The sequence below is a fragment of the Oncorhynchus mykiss genome, chromosome 1, assembly GCF_057628025.1.
Source record: "Oncorhynchus mykiss isolate SJ-2025 chromosome 1, ASM5762802v1, whole genome shotgun sequence".
In the NCBI taxonomy this organism is placed as follows: Eukaryota; Metazoa; Chordata; class Actinopteri; order Salmoniformes; family Salmonidae; genus Oncorhynchus; species Oncorhynchus mykiss.
Genome location: NC_143022.1, coordinates 64,719,362 through 64,743,618, shown reverse-complemented (window position 1 = coordinate 64,743,618; position 24,257 = coordinate 64,719,362). Strand labels below are relative to the sequence as shown.

General features: G+C 42.0%; 1 protein-coding gene across 7 annotated transcripts in view; it reads right to left on the bottom strand.

The window, feature by feature from the left end:
* Window positions 1-24,039, bottom strand: part of mypn (myopalladin) — a 53,454-nt gene extending 29,415 nt beyond the window's left edge. For 3 of the 7 annotated variants that reach the window (XM_021607077.3, XM_090236588.1, XM_090236580.1), the window contains exons 1-4: window positions 23,776-24,024; window positions 21,234-22,385; window positions 4,967-5,142; window positions 4,713-4,764 (exon numbers count right to left, since the gene is read on the bottom strand). In XM_021607077.3, the coding sequence (XP_021462752.3) occupies window positions 4,713-4,764; window positions 4,967-5,142; window positions 21,234-22,384 (1,379 nt within the window). In that variant the 5' untranslated portion in view covers window position 22,385; window positions 23,776-24,024. Of the gene's footprint in view, window positions 1-4,712; window positions 4,765-4,966; window positions 5,143-20,537; window positions 20,663-21,233; window positions 22,386-23,775 lie in introns of those variants that run through there. The other 4 variants (XM_090236582.1, XM_090236585.1, XM_090236590.1 and 1 more) reach the window with 2 other exon arrangements.
* Between the last annotated feature and the right edge of the window lie 218 nt (window positions 24,040-24,257).

The following is a 24,257-nucleotide window of genomic DNA, read 5'->3' as shown; positions in this document are numbered from 1 at the left end:
AGTCATTCAAAAATCATGTTAAACACTATTATTGCACACAGAGTGAGTCCATGCGACTATTATTGCACACAGAGTGAGTCCATGCAACTTATTATGTGACTTGTTAAGCACATTTGTAGACCTGAAATTATTTAGGCTTGCCAAAACAAAGGGCTTGAATACTTATTGACTCAAGACATTACAGCTTTTCATTTTCTTTTTAAAAAGGCCGCAATCGGCATATTATTATGGCCATCGAAATGTTACCTATTAACATCAGATTCAACAATAATATCAAGGGGTTAGAAATCCAGGGTTTAAAAACAAAGGTGTCATTGTACGCTGATGATTAATGTTTTCTATTAAATCCACAGTTTTGATCCCTCCACAGCCTCATAGAGGATCTAGATAATTTTGTGGACCTCTCTGGATTACAACCAAATTATGATTAGTGTACTATATTACATACTGGATCACAATTTTTTACATTTATTTTACATTACCGTGTAGTTTACCAATAAAATGGTCTGACGGTGAAGTGGCCATCAACGTATTCATATCCCAAAAGAAAGAAATGATCTCACTACAATCCATTTTAATAGAAAGTTAGCAAAACGAGACAAGATCTTGCCACCATGGAAAGGAAAATACCTGTCTATTTGTGGAAAAATCACCCTTATTAACTCTTTAGTCATATCCCATTTGACCTATTTGCTTATGGACCTGCCTACAACTAACAACTTGTTGTTTAAATTATATGAGCAAAAAGATATTCCATTTTATTTGGAACGTCAAGACCTCTCACTAAAGCCTTCAGTCATACAAAAACAATACCTAAATCCAAACTAGTTCTCTTGCAGATAGGCAAGAATGGCACACCCCTTGTTCAAGAATGTCATTTTTCCCTTTATTCATTTACCAACCTCTCACTTTCAGTTATTTGAAAATGAAATGATCTCCAAAATATCACTATTTTTAAAATAAGCCATATAAAGTTGGTTGCAATTTCAGTTTAATCCACCAGAAAAGACAGAAAAAATATTACAACAAATATTGTGGTTAAACTCAAATATACTAATTGATATAAAAACATTAGATGTATTATATCTTTTTTTTATGGTATACTCTTTGTAAATAATATCATAAATAGGACTGGTGAGGTTATTTCACACACTCAGCAAACAAAGAAATGTCTTCCCTGTAATGCACAGTGTTGAGATTGCCTGCAATGACAACAAGCTCAGTCCGATGATGCTGTGACACACTGCCCCAGACCATGACAGACCCTCCACCTCCAAATCGATCCCGCTCCAGAGTACAGGCCTCAGTGTAATACTCATTCCTTCAACGATAAACGCGAATCCGACCATCACCCCTGGTGAGACAAAACTGCGACTTGTCAGTGAAGAACACTTTTTGCCAGTCCTGTCTGGTCCAGCGACGGTGGGTTTGTGACCATAGGCAATGTTGTTGCCGGTGATGTCTGGTGAGGACCTGCCTTTACAACAGGCCTACTAGCCCTCAGTCCAGCTATTTTGGACAGTCTAAGCACTGATGGAGGGATTGTGCGTTCCTGGTGTAACTCGGGAAGTTGTTGTTGCCATCCTGTTCCTGTTGCGCAGGTGTGATGTTCGAATATACCGATCCTGTGCAGGTGTTGTTACACGTGATCTGCCACTGCGAGGACGATCAGCTGTCCGTCCTGTCTCCCTGTAGCGCTGTCTTAGGCGTCTCACAGTACGGACATTGCAATTTATTGCCCTGGCCACATCTGCAGTCCTCTTGCCTCCTTGCAGCATGCCTAAGGCACGTTCACGCAGATGAGCAGGGACCCTAGGCATTTTTCTTTTGGTGTTTTTCAGAGTCAGTAGAAAGGCCTCTTTAGTGTCTTAAGTGTTCATAACTGTGACCTTATTTGTTTACCGTCTGTAAGGTGTTAGTGTCTTAACGACCATTCCACAGGTGCATGTTCATTAATTGTTTATGGTTCATTGAACAAGCACGGGAAACAGTGTTTAAACCTTTTAAAATTAAGATCTGTGAAGTTATTTGGATTTTTACTAATTATCTTTGAAAGACAGGGTCCTGAAAAAGGGACATTTCTTTTTTTGCTGAGTTTATATGGAAATGTCTGCTCTATCCAAAATAACAACCAACTAATTGCAGAATTACTGTAAAATGGAAGAGGCAAGTGGAAGGGGGAGAAAGGTAAGGAACTTGTCTGTTGGCCCTGCATTAAAGACCAAAATTGGTTAAAGAAAATTGTGATGAATAAAAATGCATACCAGTTTCATTTATGCAGCAAAAAATTGACAGCTGTGCCATCCAGATTGCAAAATATTTGGGAAGAGATTTTCGATGTACCGATTCTATGGCACATGGTTTATGAACTGATGCACAAAATGACGGCAATTTCAATTTCAATTATTATACAAAATTCTTGCAACCAATAGAATGTTATATACAGTGCCTTCAGAAAGTATTCAGACCCTTTTACTTTTTTTTACAACCTTGTTCTAAAATTGATTAAAACATATTTATCAATCTACACACAATACCCAATAATAACAAAGCAAAAACATTTTTTTTTACGTTTGCCAATTAAAAAAAAAATCAAAAAACATTTACATAAGTATTCAGACCCTTTACTAAGTACTTTGTTGAAGCACCTTTGGCAGCGATTACAGCCTTGAGTCTTCTTGGGTATGACGCTACAAGCTTGCCACACCTGTATTTAGGGAGTTTATTCCATTCTTCTCTGCAGATCCTCTCAAGCTCTGTCAGGTTGGATGGGGAGCATTGCTGCACAAATATTTTCAGGTCTCTCCAAAGATGTTCGATCGGGTTCAGGTCAGGGCTCTGGCTCTGCTACTCAAGGACATTCAGAAACTTGTCCCGAAACCACTCCTGCGTTGTCTTGGCTTTGTGTTTAGGGTCATTAACCTGTTGGAAAATGAACATTTGCCCCAGTCTGAAGTCCTGAGCGCTATGAAGCAGGTTTTCATCAAGGATTTCTCTGTACTTTGCTCCGTTCATCTATGCCTTGATCCTGACTAGTCTCCCAGACCCTGCCGCTGAAAAACATCCCCGCAGATTGATGCTGCCACCACCATGAGTCACCATAGGGATGGTGCCAGGTTTCCTCCAGATGTGACACTTGGCATTCAGGCCAAAGAGTTCAATCTTGGTTTCATCAGACCAGAGAACAACATTGTTGGTCTTAGAGTCTTTAGGTGCCTTTTGGCAAACTCCAAGCAGAATGTCATGTGCCTTTTACTGAGGATTGGCTTCCATCTGGCCACTCCATCATAAAGGCCAGATTGGTGGAGTGTTTCAGAGATGGTTGTCCTTCTGGAATGTTCTCCCATCTCCACAGAGGAACTCTAGATCAAAGTCAGAGTGACCATCGGGTTCTTGGCTTTTCTCCCCCGATTGCTCAGTTCGGCCAGGCGATCAGCTCTAGGAAGAGTCTTGGAAGAGCTCTAGGAAGAATTCCAAACTTCTTCCATTTAAGAATGGAGGCCACTGTGTTCTTGCAGACCTTCAATGCTGCAGACATTTTTTGGTACCCTTCCCCAGATCTGTGCCTTTGGTACCCTTCCCCTTCCTGTCTCGGAGCTCTACGGACAATTCCTTCGACCTCATGGTTTTTGCTCTGACATGCACTGTCAACAGTGCGACCTTATATAGACAGGTGTGTGCCTTTCCAAATCATGTCCAATCAATTGAATTTACCACAGGTGGACTCCAATTAAGTTGTAAAAACATCTCAAGGATGATCAATGGAAACAGGATTCACCTGAGCTCAATTTCGAGTCTCATAGCAAAGGGTCTGAATACTTATGTAAATAAAGTATTTCTGTTTTTTTATTTTTAATACATTTGCAAAAATGTCTAAAAATCTGTTTTTGCTTTGTCATTATGGAATATTGTGTGTAGATTGATACATATGTTTTAATACATTTTAGAACAAGGTTGTAAACTTGACAAAATGTGGAAAAAGTCAAAGGGTCTGAATACTTTCTGAAGGCACTGTATATAACATTCTATTGTGTTTAAAAAAAAAACATTTTAGAAATAGGATGTAACGTAACAAAATGTGGAAAAAGGGAAGGGGTCTGAATACTTCCTGAATGCACTGGAGGTGGGAGGGGTTGAGGGAAGCTGAAGGGTGGCACTAAAAACAAACAAAAGATAACTAATGTGAAATATAATGTGTCCGTAAAAATGTATATAGTCTGTATAAGCTAGAAGTAGAAGCCTACGTGTTATTGTCCATTGATGTACTCTCATTAGGGGAGGGGTGGTAGGGTTAGGGGAAAATAATAAAGGAAAATATATTTTCAAAAATATATATGGGGTATTGGATCATGCAGACAATAACATTGATAGAAGCCAAAATCTACTTGCAATATTCAAGCTGATCCACCCCAAAAAATAAATCATAATAATAATTTGTAATAATTTCGAAAAACACAATTTCCCTTTGACATTGTGGGGTATTGTGTCTAGGCCAGTTACAAAAAAATCTCAATTGAATCCATTCTAAATTCAAGCTGTTACACAACAAAATGTGGAAAAAGTCAAGGGGTGTGGATACTTTCTGAAGGTACTCTATGTGCTACAGTGAGGCCTCTTACATTGCAGAATTGAAGTATTTGAATCTTGCTTTCACTGCCGCAATTAAACGTATTCCAATTCTATTTTGAGTAGAGGAAGAGTAGTGTACTCACTGTGCTACATGCTCAAAATGTTGTTCCCCCTCCGAATCTGTAGAGGAGGCACCTGTAAAACACATACAAGAGAGTGATGTAGAGCTCAACAGTAGGGATGATCATAGTATGATTGTCTATATTAATATGTTTTAATTGAAAATGAAACATTTGAACCAGAAGAGATACAAATGAATCACATCAGCATTACATCTTTATGTGACGATGCACTCTACATGGGTCACTAGACTTGAAGGTCTAAACTCAATGGTCACCTTCGATGTAGATTTCTGCAGATGTCGAGTCCGTGCCATAGAAGTTGGAAGCAAAGCAAGAGTACCGCCCTGTGTCTTCCTCGAATGCCTCGGCAATGATCAGAGAGTGCAACTCGCTGTTGTTGATGATCTGAATGTCAGGGCAGTTCTCCAGCTCCTTCCCCTCACAGAACCACCTGGAAAGCCACAAAATGCATATGCTCCTTTTAGTGTCATCATCACATTAGGGATTGAGCCTATTGAGCATAATCAGTCAAAAATAATCGAACCGTTTCAACTTTAAAATATAAATATAAAAAATAAAAAAACCCGAACAACTTTTCTGCGTTAGCAACTCTCTGACAGTCATAACTCATTAGTGTATGTGGTGAGTGTCTTGACCCAGTGTGTATGTCAGGCCAACTGTCAGTAAGTGTAGCCACAATCTTGGGAAAAAAGTTCTGGTGAGCTCTCTTTCACTTTAAAACAAGAAGCCACCACACCACCCTACAATGCCAAATAAGCACTTAGTGGCAATATGGATTGATGTAAATTGTAAACGAGCAAAATTCTTAAGATGACAAATTGGCTACTGTTCCTGACTGTGACTGTGGCATTTCTACACCTGAACATATTTAGGCTTTCTATAACAAAAGGGTTACCTACTTATTGACTCAAAATATTTCAGCTTTTCATTTGTAATTCACTTGTAAAAATTTCTAAAAACCTCATTCCACTTTGACATTATGCGGTATTGTGTGTAAGCCAGTGACGCAATATAATCTATTTCAATAAAATATTTTTTTCAATTCAGGCTATTACACACTTTTTACATTTTTAAGTCAAGGGGTGTGAATACTTGTTGAAGTACACCCCAAAAGACGTGATATAGAAAAGGTCTCGCTACTTTTACATTTTTTTTAAACTTCAATATTCCGTTAGAGATGTTCAAGAGTGAATTTACATGAGGTTGTCTTTCAGGCTAGGTGTAGAAGCTGGCTATTAGTTCCAGTATGATATCAATGGAGTCCTCGACCTGCTAGAATGGAAACAGCATAAAGACACTCGTTTGATCAGTGAGATGATTTAAATTCAAGTCCATGTACTATATTTAATACAATATCAAAGTGTGCCAGTGCCACAGAAAATTGTTTTTTGGGGTTTAAATGTAAGAAATTCAGTGCCAACATAGTACAAGTGCCTACACAGGCCACACTGACATTTTAAGATTGTCATTATCTATCATACTTCCAGTATTAAAGTTGGGATTTTGAAAAAAATTGGGAAAAGAATTCAAATGACTTCAGCATATGTATGTTGAAACGCATTTCAGAATGAAATTGCTTAAAAGCATATAGTATTGCTAGAGTATTTGACCTGTACTAAGTCCAAATATGTCAAATATATGATGCAACTCATTCTCTTTTGTGAACTACAGATGTTTCTGTATCGTACTATATTTAGTCTATGGACACATGAGGTTACTGTTTTTTTACACATTTCAAGAATCAAGTCATGTGAATAAATGTTCAAATCTGAATCATTTTGGTATATATACAGAACAAAAAACATAAACACAACATGCAACAATTTCAAAGATTTTACTGAGTTACAGTTCATATGATGAAATCAGTCAATTGAAATACATTCATTAGGCCCTAATCTATGGATTTCACATGACTGGGAATACAGATATGCATCTGTTGGTCACAGATGCCCATACCATAACCCCACCGCCACCATGGGGCATTCTGTTCACAATGTTGACATCGGCAAACCGCTCGCCCACACGATGCCATACACATGGTCTGTGAGGCCGGTTGGACGTACTGCCAAATTCTCTAAAACGACATTGGAGGCAGTTTATGGTAGAGAAATTAACATTAAATTATCTGGCAAAAATGCTGGTGGACATTGCTGCCGTCAGCATGCCAACTGCACGCTTCCTCAAAACTTGAGACATCTGTGGCATTGTGTTGTGTGACAAAACTGCATATTTTTAGAGTGGCCTTTTATTGTCCCCAGTACAAGGTGCACCTGTGTAATGCGCTGTTTAATTAGCTGCTTGATATGCCACACCTGTCAGGTGGATGGATTATCTAGGCAAATGAGAAATGCTCACTAACAGGGATGTAAACAAATTTATGCACAACATCTGAGTGATTTAAGCTTTTTGTGCAGATGGAACATTCCTGGGATCATTTATTTCAGCTCATGAAATATGGGACCAACACCTTACATGTTTGCGTTTAGATTTTAGTTCAGTGTAGATTGTCAGGACCAATATACAGTGCATTCGGAAAGTATTCAGACCCCTTCCCTTTTTCCACATTTTGTTACGTTACAGCCTTAATCTAAAATTGATTAAATAAATTTTTCCCTCATCAACCTGCACACAATACCGCATAATGACAAAGCGAAAATATGTTTTTGGGAAATTTTGCAAATGTATTAAAAATGAAAAACAAAAAACGGAAATATTAGATTTACATAAGTATTCAGAACCTTTGCTATGAGACTCAAAATTGAGCTCAGGTGGATTCTGTTTCCTTTGATCATCCTTGAGGTGTTTCCTCAATTTGATTGGAGCACCTGTGGTACATTCTATTGATGGGAAAAAAATAATTTTTAACCGTTATTTAACTAGGACAAGTCAGTTAAGAACAAATGCTTATTTACAATGATGGCCTACCGCGGCCAAACCCTAACCTGGATGACGCTGGGCCAAATTGTGCGCCACCCTATGGGACTCCCAATTACGTCCGGTTATGACACAGCCTGGAATCGAACCAGTGGCGCCAGTCTGTAGTGGCGCCTCTAGATGCAGTGCCTTAGACCGTTGCACCACTCAGGAGCCCCCAGTGTTCCTGACTGGCCAAGTTACAGTTTTGATTTAAATCTACTTAAAAATCTATGGCAAGACCTGAAAATGGCAATGATTAACAACCAATTTGACAGAGCTTGAAGAATTTTGTAAATAATAATAGGAAAATGTGGAAAGCTCTTACAGACTTACCCAGAAAGAATCACCGCAGTAATTGCTGCCAAAGGTGCTTCTAGTATTGACTCAGGGGTGTGATGAATACTTAAGTAAATTAGTTATTTCTTTCATTTTCAATTACATTTGCAAACATTTGTAAAAACATGTTTTAACTTTGTCATTATGTGTAAAGAAAACCAATTTAATCTATTTGGAATTCAGGTTGTACAACAAAATGTAGAATAAGCCATGGGGTATGAATACTTTCTGAAGGCAACTTTAACATTGTACAAATTATTGTAGCCCAGTGTGACCTGGTTAGTTACAATGTATCCTGTTTCCCCTGTAAACCTCAGGTCAACCGGCTGCTCCATCTTTACATTCAGTGAGGAAGACACACCCATCTGTACTAAAGAACAGCCACAGGAGACCACCTCACTGCCGTCTTGCCAGGTAAACCAGGACGACGCTGGGCCAATTGTGCGCCGCCCTATGGGACTCCCAATCACGGCCGGTTGTGATTCAGCCTGGACTTGAACCAGGTTCTGTAGTGACGCCTCTAGCCCTGAGATGCAGTGCCTTAGACCGCTGCGCCACTCGGGAGCCCCATGATTTGGAAAATAACACATCTGTCTATATATAGGCCCCACAGTTGACAGTGCATGTCAGAGCAAAAACCAAGCCATGAGGTCGAAGGAATGGTCCGTAGAGCTCCAAGACAGGATTGTGTCGAGGCACAGATCTGGGGAAGGGTAGCAAAACATTTCTGCAGCATTGAAGGTCCGCAAGAACACAGTGGCCTCCATTATTTTTAAATGGAAGAAGAGCTGGCCACCTGGCTAAACTGAGCAATCGGGGACCAAGAATCCGATGGTCCCTCTGACAAAGCTCCAGAGTTCCTTTGTAGAAATGGGAGATTTTTCCAGAAGGACAACCATCTTTGCAGCACTCTACCAATCAGGCCTTGATGGTAGATTGGTGAGACAGAAGCCACTCCTCATTAAAAGGCACCTGACAGCCCGCTTGGGGTTTGCCAAAGGGCACCTAAAGGACTCTCAGACCATGAGAAACGAGATTCTCTGGTCTGATGAAACCAAGATTGAACTCTTTGGCCTGAATGCCAAGTGCCACATCTGGAGGAAATCTGGCACCATCCCTATGGTGAAGCATGGTGGTGGCAGCATCATGCTGTGAGGATGTTTTTCAGCGGCATGGGCTGGGAAAATAGTCAGGATCGAGGGAAAGAGGAACAGAGCACGTACAAAAAGAGCAAGTGCTAAGTGATCCTGGTCCAGAGCCAACCACAGGAGTATTCAGGAGCCCGCTCTCAATGACTGTAGGCAACCTGCTGCTGTCGCTCTGCTAATCGTTAGATGGGGGAAGGAGAGGAGGTAGGGTGCACACATGGGTAACTGGGGGGGGGGTCCTGCCTTGATAGGGTAACTGATTAAAAAAAACTGCAAAATAAATAAATGTGGCTAGTCAATTGTGTGAGTCAGGGGCTGGGCCCAAGCCCATAGGGAGCCCAATAGGGGTAAAAAATAAAGAATAACTGTTCAATTTATTTATTTCATTTTTTTATCCAACCACAGGAGCCGCCCTCAATGTTGAAAATACACCAGAGAGCATAAGGCACTGCATCTCAGTACTAGAGGCATCACTACAGACCCTGGTTCCATTCCACCCTGTATCACAACCGGACGGGATTGGGAGTCCAATAGAGCGGTGCACAATTGGCCCAGCGTCGTCTGGGTTAGGGTTTGGCCATCATTGAAAATAAGAATTTGTTCTTCGCTGACTTGCCTAGATAAACAAATAAAAATAAAGGAAACACCGACACAGTTTCTTAAAGGGGTGTTTGGCCACCACAAGCTGCCAGAACAGCTTCAATGCACCTTGGCATAAATTCTACAAGTGGACCTAAACCATGCCAGGACAATACTTTGTAGAGCCACCTTTTGCAGTGATTACAGCTGCAAGTCTCTTGGGGTATGTCTCTATAAGCTTGGCACATCTAGCCACTGGGATTTTTGCCCATTCTTCAAGGCAAAACTGCTCCAGCTCCTTCAAGTTGGATGGGTTCTTCTGGTGTACAGCAATCTTAGTCATACCACAGACTCTCAATTGGATTGAGGTCTGGGCTTTGACTAGGCCATTCTAAGACATTTAATTGTTTCCCCTTAAACCACTCAAGTGTTGCTTTAGCAGTATTCTTAGGGTCATTGCCCTGCTGGAAGGTGAACCTCTGTCCCAGTCTCAAATCTCTGGAAGACTGAAACAGGTTTCCCTCAAGAATTTCCCTGTATTTAGCGGCATCCATCATTCCTTCAATTTTGACCAGTTTCCCAGTCCCTGCCAATGAAAAACATCCCCATGGTGTTCTAGGGGTGATGAAAGGTGTTGGGTTTGCCTCAGACATGGCGTTTTCCTTGATGGACAAAAGCTACATTTTAGTCTAATCTAACCAGAGTACCTTCTTCCATATGTTAGGGTAGTCTTCCAGATGCCTTTTGGCGAACATCAAACGTGTTTGCTTATTTTTTTCTTTAAGCAATTGCTTTTTTCTGGCCACTCTTCCATAAAGCCCAGCTCAGTGGGGTGCTTGGCTTAAAGTGGTCCTATGGACAGATACTCCAATCTCCTCTGTGGAAATTTGCAGCTCCTTCAGGGTTATCTTGGGTCTCTTTGTTGCCTCTCTGATTAATGGCCTCCTTGCCTAGTCTATGAGTTTTGGTGGGTGGCCCTCTCTTGGAAGGTTTGTTGTGGGGCCTAATTCTTTAAAAAAATGTAATAATGGATTTAATGGTGCTCCGTGGGATGTTCAAAGTTTCTGATATTTTTTCATAACCCAGCCCTGATCTGTACTTCTCCACAGCTTTGTCCCTGACCTGTTTGGCGAGCTAATTGGTCTTCATGGTGCCACTTGCTTGATGGTGCTGTCGACTCTGGGGCCTTTCAGAACAGGTGTATATATACTGAGATCATGTGACAGATTAGATTGCACACAGGTGACTTTATTTAATTAATTATGTGACTTCTGAAGGTAATTGGTTGCACTATATCTTATGTAGGGGCTTCCTAAAAAGGGGGTGAATAAACATGCACTCACCACTTTTTTTTATTTTTTATTTTTTCTTCAAAACAAATTATTTTTTTCATTTCACTTCACCAATTTGGACTATTTTGTGTATGTCCATTACATGAATTCCAAATAAAAATCCATTTAAATTACAAGTTGTAATGCAACAAAATAGGAAAAATGACAAGGGGGATGAATACTTTTGCAAGGCACTGTATATCATATTATTTGTATCCCTCATTTACTCAAGTGTTTATTTTATTTTAGCAGATACCAGTTGCCTACAGTTGGGAAGGCCGCAATTTGGCCAGCATGGGTGCCAAATATACAGCTTGTTGCTTTGTGGCCATAGACATAATCCATAGAAGGGTTTTAGAACCTCTTACCCTGGCAATTTGACTATTGAACTCATGGGTACACTAGCAATGGCTGCCAGTCCTGACTTGAATCGGAACTGCCATCTATGGATTATATTTCTATGGTTGCTTGTCTGCCTTTTTAAAATGTCAAAATACAATCAAGGGAAAAACGTACAAATGCAAATGCCTACTGCTGAAAAGAGAAGACTAATCTGTCTGTAGAACCAATAGACAAAAAATTCTCAACAACTCCCAATGTTTAGCAAACAGCAGCACTGTTTTTCAAAGTAGCTCCTCTTGAGACCCATCCCAAACCATCTCAATTGGGTTGAGGTCGGGTGGTTGTGGAAACCAGGTCATCTGATGCAGCACTCCATCACTCCTTGGTTAAATAGCCCTTACACAGCCAGGAGGTGTGTTTTGGGTCATTGTCCTGTTGAAAAACAAATGATAGTCCCCAATGATCACCCGACCTTAACCCAATTGAGATGGTTTGGGATGAGAAGGACCGCAGAGTGAAGGAAAAGCAGCCAACAAGTGCTCAGCATATGTGGGAACTCCTTCAAGACTGTTGGAAAAGCATTCCAGGTAAAACTGGTTGAGAGAATGGCAAGAGTGTGCAAAGCTGTCATCAAGGCAAAGGGTGGTTACTGTAATGGGAATTTTAATGTTTGTGCTTTTCTTTATAACTAATATAACTAATTGCTGTGTTATATTCATGTGCTGTTCTATAGACCCATTTCTGTGTTCATGCAAGTGGTTGACTGTACAAATCCTCACTATCAGTAGCTGCAATTTGGCAGTACGCCCAGACCTTGTTTTGAGAACTAACGACCGTGTTTTCAGAACAAACTAAAGATATCTCAGTTTCAAGGTATCAGCTTAGAGAGGAGAAGCCTTGTTATTGGTCTGTCACATGTTATGAAACCATATTGGTCGGTCACATGAATGAAACAAAAAGGTAATGATTAATTAATTAATTCACTAAATCATGCAAATATAACTTGTCTGTGTATAGCCGTATAAAAGACAACTGCTGGGTCTGCCCAGGAGGAGCTCCTGATTGACATGTGTACTGTGGTGCATTGAGTTGGTTGAAATCTCTCCAGGGTAGTGACAATAAACAATGATTCACTTAAGATTGACTTCGAGTGTCCCTGTGTAAGAATTGTTCCACAACACTACTTTGAAGAATATAAAATATATTCTGATTTGTTTAACAATTTTTGGTTACTACATGATTCCTTATGTGTTATTTCATAATGCATGTCTTCACTATTATTCTACCATGTAGAAAATAGTAAAAATAAAGAAAAACCCTTGAATGAGTAGGTCTGTCCAAACCTTTGACTGGTACTGAATGTAGGGGACATCACTGGAAAAGCGTGTCATTTCTAATGAGTAAGGTTCTAATTTGAAAGTATGAGTAGCAAAGGAGAAGGCAAAGACTGCGTAGACTGCCTGGCTGCTGCACCTGTCAAGGCTATTTTCCCTCCAGGCCCTAGCTTAGAGAGGAAAGACCCCCCCCCCCCCCTCCCCCACAGAGAGTCCCAAAGTTAAGGGGACTATGACTGGGTGTCCCAATCGTATACACACAATACTAAACATAGACTGAGAATAGACACAATACTATTCCCTGACACACCAGAGCTACTAAACCATAGAAGGTGATACCGAGCACACTTAATACTGAGAGAACATAACCATGACGTCAAGAACTAACGCAAGTTAACACACCAACTGATAGACGGCAAAGTTTATTTGCCACGTGCACAGGATACACCAGGTGTAAAACAGTACGGTGAAATTCTTTCCCAACAATGCAGTGATAATATTAATATAGATAAAATACAAAATAGAATTAAAAAAACATAAGTTGAAGAAACATGAGAATGCAAGTATATTCAGGTCAGTGCCAGTACCCTATTCATTGTGCAGTGGTACTGGAGTGGTTGAAGAAGGTTTATACATAAAAAGTGACCGGTAGTAGAATATACATATAAACAGGGCTGAACAATTACAGGTAGCAGGAATATATAAATACTTATGGTAAAATACTAATGGTAATACATACAGTACAAGTCAAAAGTTTGGGCACACCTACTCATTTCAGGGTTTTTCCTTATTTTTACTATTTTCTACATTGTAGAATAATAGTGAAGACATCAAAACTATGAAATAACACATATGGTGTACTGTAGTAACCAAAAAAGTGTTAAACAAATCAAAATATATTTTAAATGTGAGATTCTTCAAAGTAGCCACCCTTTGCCTTGATGGCAGCTTTGCACACTCTTGGCATTCTCTCAACCAGCTTCATGAGGTAGTAACCTGGAATGCATTTCAATTAACATGTGTGCCTTGATCAAAGTTAATATGTGCAATTTCTTTCCTTCTTAATGTTTTTGAGCCAATCAGTTGTGTTGTGACAAGGTATTGTTGGTATACAGAAGATAACCCTATTTGGTGATGCAGAAAAATGATGCAGAAAAATTAATCCATGCTTTTGTCACTTCTAGGTTAGACTACTGCAATGCTCTACTTTCCGGCTACCCGGATAAAGCACTAAATCAACTTCAGTTAGTGCTAAATACGGCTGCTAGAATCCTGACTAGAACCAATTTTTTTTTGTCATATTACTCCAGTGCTGGCCTCCCTACACTGGCTTCCTGTCAAGGCAAGGGCTGATTTCAAGGTTTTACTGCTAACCTACAAAGCATTACATAGGCTTGCTCCTACCTATCTCTCTGATTTGGTCCTGCCGTACATACCTACACGTACGCTACGGTCACAAGACGCAGGCCTCCTAATTGTCCCAAGAATTTCTAAGCAAACAGCTGGAGGCAGGGCTTTCTCCCATAGAGCTCCATTTTTATGGAATGGTCTGCCTACCCATGTAAGAGACGCAAACTCGGTCTCAACTTTTAAGTTTTTACTGAAGACTCATCTCTTCAGTGGGTCATATGATTGAGTGTAGTCTGGCCCAGGAGTGGGAAGGTGAACGGAAAGGCTCTGGAGCAACGAACCGCCCTTGCTGTCTCTGCCTGGCCGGTTCCCCACTTTCCACTAGGATTCTCTGCCTCTAACCCTATTACAGGGGCTGAGTCACTGGCTTACTGGGGCTCTTTCATACCGTCCCTAGGATGGGTGCGTCACTTGAGTGGGTTGAGTCACTGATGTGATCTTCCTGTCTGGGTTGGCGCCCATTTGAACATCTTGGCCATGTTCTGTTATAATCTCCACCCGGCACAGCCAGAAGAGGACTGGCCACCCCACATAGCCTGGTTCCTCTCTAGGTTTCTTCCTAGGTTTTGGCCTTTCTAGGGAGTTTTTCCTAGCCACCGTGCTTCTACACCTGCATTGCTTGCTGTTTGGGGTTTTAGGCTGGGTTTCTGTACAGCACTTTGAGATATCAGCTGATGTACGAAGGGCTATATAAATACATTTGATTTATGATTTGGTAAAAGACAAAGTCAATATTATGGCAAGAACAGCTCAAATAAGCAGAGAAACAACAGTCCATCATTACTTTAAGACATGAAGGTCAATCAATACAGAACATTTCAAGAACTTTGAAAGTTTATTCAAGTGCTGTCTCAAAACCCATCAAGCGCTATGATGTAACAGGCTATCATGAGGACTGCCACAGGAAAGGAAGACCCAGAGTTACCTCTGCTGCAGAGAATAAGTTCATTACAGTTACCAGCCTCAGAAATTGCAGCCCAAATAAATGCTTCACAGAGTTCAAGTAACAGATACATCTCAACATCAACTTTTCAGAGGAGACTATGTGAATTAGGCCTTTACGGTTGAATCGCTGCATAGAAACCACTACTAAAGGACACCAGTAAGAAGAAGAGACTTGCTTGGGCCAAGAAACACAAGCAATGGACATTAGACCAGTGGAAATCTGTCCATTGGTCTGATGAGTCCAAATGTGAATTTTTTGGTTCCAGCCATCGCGTCTTTGTAAAATGCAGTAGGTGAAATGATGATCTCTGCATGTGTGGTTCCTACCGTGAAGCATGGAGGAGGTGGTGTGTTGGTGTGGGGGTGCTTTACTGGTGACACTGTCTGTGATTTATTTAGTATTCAAGGCACACTTAACCAGCATGGCTACCACAGCATTCAGCAGCGATATTTTTCAACAGGATAAAGACCCAACACACCTTCAGGCTGTATAAGGGTTATTTGACCTAGAAGGAGAGTGATGAAGTGCTGCATCAGATGACCCGGCCTCCACGACTGTGGTGGGACTGATCACCAACGCCTCATCATCGTCGGTGATCAGTCCCACCACCGTCGTGTCGTCAGCAAACTTGATGATGGTGTCAGAGTTCTGCGTAGCCACGGAGTCGTGGGTGAACAGGAGTACAGGGACTAAGCACGCACCCTTGAGGGGCCCCGGTGTTGATGGTCAGTGTGGCCGATGTGTCTACCCTCACTACCTGTGGTCAGCCCTTCAGGAAGTCCAGGATCCAGTTGCAGAGGGAGGTGTTCAGTCCCAGGGTCCTGAGCTTGGTGAAGATCTTGGAGGGGGCTATGTTGTGCAATGCTGCACTGTAGTCAATGAACAGCATTCTTACATAAGTATTCCTTTTGTCCAGGTGGGTGGGGGCAGTGTGGAGAGCAATAGCGATTGTGTCATCTGTGGATCTGTTGGGGTGGTAGACAAACTGGAGTGAGTCCAGTGTGTCTGGGATGATCGTGTTGATGTTAGCCACGACCAGCCTTTCAAAGCATTTCATGGCTATATATGTGAGTGCTAAGGTGCAATAGTAGGCAGGTTACGTTGGCACGGGGTTCTTGAGCGAGATCATACAGTTGTCCGGAACAGCTGGTGCTCTCATGCATGGTTCAATGATGCTTGCCTCGAAATCAGCATTGAAGGCATTTATCTTGTCCGTTTTCCCTTTGTAATCTGTGCTAGTTCTTAAGCCCTGCCACATCTGTCGAGCATCAGAGCCTGCATAGTAGGATTTGATCTTGGTCCTGTATTGATGCTTTGCCTGTTTGATGGCTCATCTGAGTTTGTAGTGGAATTTCTTATAAGCATCCAGGTTAGTGTCATGCTCCTTGAATAATAACAGATGTAAGAGCTACAGGGCGGTAGTCATTGTGGCAGATAGCCTTAGACTTCTTCGGAACAGGAATGATGGTGGTCAGCTTGAGATGTGGGGTTTACAGACTGGGACAAGGAGAGGTTGAAAATTACTGTGAAGATGCCTGCCAGTGGGTCTGCGCATGCCCTGAGAACGCGACCTGGAATACGGTTCGGCACTGTGGCCTTGCGAGTGTTGACCAGATTAAAAGCCTTACTCAAGTTGGAGAGCGAGATCACCCAGTCCTCTGTCACCCAGTCCTCTCATGCACGGCTCAGTTTTGTTTTGTCGAAGCGTGCATAAAATGCATTGAATTCGTTAGGTAGAGGAAGCATCGTTGGGCAGATCACGGCTAGGTCTTCCTTTGTAATCCGTAATGGACTGCAGCCCCTGCCACATGCTTTGATCGTCGGAGTCAGTGTAATAGGATTCCACCTTGTTCCTATATTGTCCTTTTGCCTGTATGGGGGTTCTGCAGAGGTCGTAGCAGGACTTCTTGTATGCGTTTGTGTTCTCAACCGTTGACTCTGGGTTTGCTGTGATAGGCCTGTGTGCGGTAGCTCTGTCCTTTAGTTAGTGAGTACCTCTGTGTTAATCCAGGTCTTTGATTGGGGGGGACATCGTCGGGGATGCATTTCCTGATGAAGCCAGTGATGGAGATGGTTAGCTCGTTGATGCTATTGGCGGAGTCCTGGAACATATTCCAGTCAGCACTAGCAAAGCAGTCCTGCAGCTTAGTCTCCGCTTTGGTGGACCATTTCTCTATGGAGCGTGTCACAGATACTTCCTGTTTGAGCTTCTGTTTGAAAACAGGAAGCAGAGGTATTGAGTCATGATCTGATTTGCTGAAGGGGGACGAGGGAGGCCTTGTATGCTTACTTGTGGGCATTACGTGTTTTAGTGACGCCGAATGAAAATCATCGGAAACAAGAAAAGCAGCCTCCGGCTTGTTTATAGCTTCGTACAGTTTGTGGAAGGACCACCAGAGGGCAGGCTGGGCTCATGGATAGTAGCCCAACAAGGCATGGGAGACAAGGTAACCAGAGGCAATTAAGCACAGCTGACGGTACTAATGACATACTCTCCTTCCCCTATAAGAGAGAGAATGGAACCAGCAGCGAGGGGGGAAAACTATCTCTGGAAGATGGCCACCGAGAGAGAGGAGCTATCCAGGAAGAACCACTAAAACGGTGACAATCCCGTGACTTTTTGTTGTAGTTTAAAGATAATCCTATTATGTTCTTGTTTCATCTGGAGAAGAAGATGTATGTTTTTCATTGGAAGATTTTCATTGATTATGTTGGAGTGTTTGTGTTGACCCAATGCCCTCAATAGAGAACTGTGTTCAATCAAGAAAACCTACTCCTGACTCGTTTATTCCACCTTCCCGCTTTAGAGTGACGCCCAATTACTTGGTCCGCTCGCAAGTTTGTTAAGTGAAATCTTGTTGTCCTGATGTGGAATATATACAGCAGTCATGATAACAGATGAGAACTATCGGGAGGTAGAAGGGTCGGTATTTGACCATAGTGTATTCCAAGACAGGTGAACAATAGGTTGAGACTTCCACTGCACTATAGTTTGCACACCATTTGCTGTTGTTGATGAAGAAACTTACCCTTCCCTCTCTGGATTTCCCCGAATCCATTGTCCTGTCTGCTCAGCGAATGGAGAATCCATCGAGTTGGATAGTCATTGGGGGTATCTCTCAGAAAAACTGAGAATATTGCAGTTACAAGAGTTGATAGCAAATTTGTGATCGGAGGTCATCCATCTTATTATCGAGTGACTTGACCAATAGAATGGAGGGAAGTGGTGGAAGGTTTTCCCTTTTGCCCTAGTCTCACCAAGATGCCAGCTCTTCTGCCTCTTTTTCGCTTCCGATTCCTCATGGGAAGCCCAAAGATTGGGTCGTAAGGTATACAAGAACCCAGGGCTGAAATATTTGTAACTACACATTTTATTCCATAGACACTTCTTTACATGTCTGTTCTCAGCAGACACTCAGCATCCCGGAGTTGCCTCTTCACTGTTGACATTGAGACTGGTGTTTGCGGTTACTATTTAGTGAAGCTGCCATTTGACGACTAGACACACTAATGTACTTGTCCTCATGCTTAGTTGTGCACCGGGGCCTCCCACTCCTCTTTCTATTCTGGTTAGGGACAGTTTGCGTTGTTCTGTGAAGGGAGTAGTACACAGCGTTGTACGAGATCTTCAGTTTCTTGGCAATTTCTCGCATGGAATAGCCTTGATTTCTCAGAACAAGAATAGACTGACGAGTTTCAGAAGAAATTTCTTTGTTTCTGGCCATTTTGAGCTTGTAATCAAATACTGATGCTCCAGAAACTCAACTAAGGCCATTTTTATTGCTTCTTTAATCAGAACAAGAGTTTTCAGCTGTGCTAACATAATTGCAAAAGGGTTTTCTAATGATCAATCAGCCTTTTAAAATGATAAACTTGGATAAGCTAACAACGTGCCATTGGAACACAGGAGTGATGGTTGCTGATAATGGGCCTCTGTACGCCTATGCAGATATTCCATAAAAAAATCTGCCGTTTCCAGCTACAATAGTAATTTACAACATTAGCAATGTCTACACTGTATTTCTGATCAATTTTATGTTATTTTAATGAACAAAATATGTGCTTTTCTTTCATAAACAAGGATATTTCTAAGTGGCCCCAAACTTTTGAACTGTAGTGTGTATAAGATAAAACATGTTTTACCAGTCACCACACCACAGGGTGTGGTGACTGGACTTGTATACTATGAAGGCTACATTTTAACATTTTAGTCATTCAGCAGATGCTCTTATCAGACCAACTGGGGTTAAGTGCCTTGCACAAGGGCACAGACAGATGTTTCACCTAGTCGGCTGGAGGATTCAAACCAGCAACATTTTGGTTACTGGCACAATGCTCTTAACCACTCGGCTACCTGCTGTCAGGCCACCTGTAATTATGTAATCCTAAGGTACTATGCCTTCTGCTGACTTTTTTAAGAACATTCCAAATGACAACATGTGTAATGATAGATTTTGATCAATAAACGTTTAAGATTTTAATGTCTATTTCAGACTCTATAACATCCATAACGGAGGGTGTAAGATCCATAACAGTCGTTTTCTTTCCTCTGTAAAGTAATAATGGAAATAACCACATTTTCCCCCCAAAACATTTGTGTTCAGCCAAACCTTTCCTTCGACATGGCTATCCATGTTTTGACCTAAGACTTACAAATTCAGACTTTGGCTTATATGTTCAGTCTCACCAAAAAGCTTGCCCATTTCATGTAACATCGATGATGCTTCCTTCTTTGCTTCATTTCTACAACACGCCAACACTTAGTCTGTTTTCTGGGGAAATTTACTCCCACCGAAAGGGTTCCATAGACACACACATTTACATTTTGTTTTGTCCATTCTGTGAGACATTCAAATTGTGATTTTGCATGCAAATGTAATGTCCATAATGCAGGAATCGCTCTTCTGTTATTTATTGGCAAATAGGCCACAATCCGTGTTCAGATTAGAGCATTGTTATGTGCTGATAAAACCCATTGGCATTTAGAATGCTGCGTACACACACTGGCACACAAACACTGTTATGATCGAATGTTCCAGACACAAAACATAATACACAAACAGGGGCACCTATAAACAGGGCGTCCGGAAGAGTTAGAGAAATTAGCATTTTTAAGTGAGTGTATACTGTAAATAGTAGCTCAGTGTCATGGATGTCCTGATCAGCTGGGCACAGTCGTCAATTCAACCATGAAATTGAAATTGTGATTCAACCAGTGTGTGCCCAGTGGGGAGGCATATTTGAATATTCGCATTCAAATTCAAGCCCAAACAAGCAAATATGACTGTTTGCTTGTCAGTTTACAATTGACAAAATACCTATAAGAAGTGCTTTTCTTATTGTCCTTTTCTTTGAAACAAAATCAATATATATTTCAAAATGGGTTGAATAAGTACTCCAGCAAAAATACTGGAGTGTTCCTATCTGACAATGTCAACAACATTCTGAATATCAACATTGGGCCATCAATATTGCTCACTCACCCTCGATTCCTGTACTTCTTTCATATGTCCATTTAGATTATGTCTTCAACAGGAAAATAACGCATTTGTACTCAGATTCTGCTATGTGGTGAGTAATTGCCTGTTTTAAGGCTCATATGTGCTTGCTGACCACACTGACTCACAGGCTGACTTCTCATGGTATTACATTTCAATGAGGCAAATTTAGAATCGTTTCAGAGAGACTGCAAGAGCAGATCCACCTCCCGGGGAAAGCATGGGGCATTCAAATCAGCTAGCTAGTAAATCACAATAAAACGTGTGTACTACCACCTTGTGTACAACCTTGTGTACTACTATCAAAGTACTACCCGAGTTTACAGTACATTTTCACTTAAATTATTATTTTTTTATTACTAATCTATATTTTTCCATTTAACCTGAAAGTAGTCTATGGGGATGGGATAAAGTTTCATCAACTGTTCAGATTTGTTACAAAAGCCACTGCTAACTTTAGCAACTGTAAAGCTAGTTAAAGTTAGAAATGGCTATTTGAACTGTGGATGAAAGTTTCTCCTTGCCCTATAGACTACTTTGAGAGTATGTTAAAAAATAAAGATAAATGTAAAAAAAAAATTTAAAAAAAATTGTGACGATATCCTTTAAATGACGATATGCATCTATGGCTACAAAGACACTAACATTGTAGTTGAGTTTGAACGTTTGGTTTCGCCTTACCGGACTTCGGGCATGGGGAGTCCTTGAACAATGCAGTCCAGCTGGACCTTGCTGCCCTCCGACACCTCCCTGCTTTTCAGTTTCTGGATGAAGTGAGGGGGCTCACAGATGGGGTCGGCTGTGTACACTCCAGGGGTGATCTCCACCAGGGCAGGGCTCTCAGCCTCATCCACTTCATCCGCCTCCAGCACCTCAGAGTCATAATACTGCTCCTCAGTAGTCCTGCAGTCCTGCATGGGGAAGTCAGCGTGCCCATAACCCGGGTCCATGTCCAAACCTTGGACCTCTGGCGGCTGAATGCAGAAGGGATTAGCAGGCCTCTCCATCTCCATTTCGAAGTCTTGGAGAAGAATGGGGCGTTCTCTGTCGTCTGCGTTCAGGGAGTAAATGCTCCCATCGGCTTGGCCCTTGTTGGCTCTGCTCCTATGAGCTTTGCACGATCGGGGCCGTATCCTTTTGGAGCTGTTTGCCTTGAACAGAGAGGAGAGCTCCTCGATGAAGTCCGCTGCCTTGTTGAGGAACTCCTTCTTGGACTGGTTCTCCAGGCCGAACGCCGGGGTGTTCCTCCCCCCCGCCCCTGGTCTCTTAATGTCCTCCCGGTTGTCCTTCACTGCAATATCTTGGATGATGGACGGTGGGAACGACTGTCTGTCTGTCCTCATTGAGTTGTCCTGGATGGACGGTTGGGACGGCTGATATATCTGTTCGTCTGTCCTTATAACATTGTCCTGGAGGGACAGAGGTGGGTATGGCCGTCTCTCTGGCAAGAATGTCGGGTGTGTTGGTAGGGGTTCTTTTAATTCCGGATCAGGCTGGGTGTCGGGAGTGTCGGTGGTGGCAGAGGGGGAGGCCTTGACATCTGACCTCTCTTCGCGGGCCTCGGGTCCAATAGCCTGACAGGCCAGGTTAACACTCTTATCCAGTTCTTCCTGACTCAGGAAGGCTGAGAGGTCTGGGAGCTGGTGTTGCGGCTCGTCCAGCCCCGCAGAGTCCGCCATCTTGCCTTTGAGGGGCCCGTAGACCAGGCGCCGTGAGGAGGAGTCGGAACGACTCATCTCGCTGTGTCTCTGGTGTGCTCGTGCTTCGGCCAAGTAGTTCTCTCTCAAGAGCTGAGATAATGATGTAGGCTGGTCCACGCTGTTCTCTTGCATGCTGTGGGGAATAAAAGTGTTTAAACGGTTTATTTTAGTGTATCAGTGTATATTTGTATTCCCCCCGTGAAACAGTATAATTTAAATAAGTTCAGTCAATGCTTCTCCCATGAACTCAATATTTGACAGAACGAATGAAATGTTGGTAAGATCACAGAATACTTTGGAAGTAATAATAAGTAATCTCAATAAGAATAACAATGTGTACTCCACTCGTTGGTCATAAAACATTCCTGTTTTAGGATGCGCTTCTGCAGTACTACCTTTCTCTTTCAATTGCAATGGAAATTCACAGTACCCTGTGCACAAATGCCACCCCCACAAAAACTGTTGACACACAGTGTCATTCTTTGGAATCGGTTTGCTAGGCTTAACATTCGTGGGGTCATAATTCTTTCACAAAATCAGCCAGCAGCCACATGGTTTGGAGTTAGGGCACAGCTACAAACCTGACTAGGGAGTGTAATTGGTCAATGTGACTAATTGTTTCAATAACATACCAAATATCTTGTTTCATTATTCATTAGCAGAAGGAAAACAAACACTAGACTCGTGTCTAGAGTAATCACACCCATTTGAATAATAATAAAAGCATGCCAACGTGTTTCAACCCAGTGCTAAACCACAATGCATTTGATACCTATCAAAATACTATTTTCATTTCAAAACACCTTAAACCTCTTGTGGCCCCAGACAGAGATTAGTTTCATGCATGGACATTGGATCTCACCCAACTTGGATAAGCATAGCTGTTTTCGATGCATTTAAGACATCATTTTCCTTCATGCCCAGCCTTTAAAAAGCTTTTTGACACTAGCTCCAAGTAGTTATTGAATCCAGAAACGGGATAGGGTACACAGATGCTACTGACACTCAAATCTGCGCAATTAAGAGAGGCAGCAATGCCCCTTCCAACAGACTTGCAGCCACAGCTGTTGTGTACATGAATCCTTTGCAAACAGCCTCCAAGCCCCCCCGCCCCCCCCGCCCCCCAAGTCATATCTAATTATAGTAAGGGCTCAGTTTACATGAACAAAATCAAGAAAAAAAAATGTTATCCTCATCTTCTGTACACTCAAAGGATTTGATCACTTACCAAAAAAATCTCATCACACAACCAAATCATTTCGTTTGAGTTTATGAGGGAGACACTGAACACTGAGAAAAAGCAACAATACCCACCCAGGTTCATGGTAGAACTATTCAAACGTAACAGTCACTTCAAAATCAATAATATAAGCCTTAAGCCCATGCTTGCCCAAGGAAGTGGGTCCATGTGAAATGTGCTGAGAGTTTACTGTACACCAATTCATTGGTGGATGATGTATGAACCCAAACGACAGTCAATAGGACACTTATGAATGACAGGTAACAGGGTTTGGGTGTTTTACCTTCAAATAAACCCCAGCGGGAGCTTGTGGTAATCCTCGGAGCGCACCTTTGCTCAAAGAGAGGCGATTCTGGTCTTCCGTTGGTGGTGGCCACCTGGGAAAATGTGAACACAAGAGGCAGCTTCCCCGGCCGGCTTCCCAATTACTTGAACAGAGTTAACCTTGGAGTTTACTGGGACATGTGGAGGCGAGTAGCTAGGGCAACCTGTCACCAGTAAAAGTAATAACATTTGTGAGTGCACTAGTCGCAGGTTATTTTGGGGTGGCCCGGACCATGTGTCTGGGTGGCGTCTAAGCTCATTGGCCAGTGGAGGCGTTCTGGAAAGGGATCCCTCCTCCGGCAGCACATACAAGTAGTCTGTCAAAGCCCAGCCACTCCACCGAATTAGAAGCTCCTTGTGGAGCCTCCGGACACACTAATGTTAACCGGCAGGTTACTGGTGTTTATTAACAACAAAGTGCGTGCTCTTGGTGAAAATGTT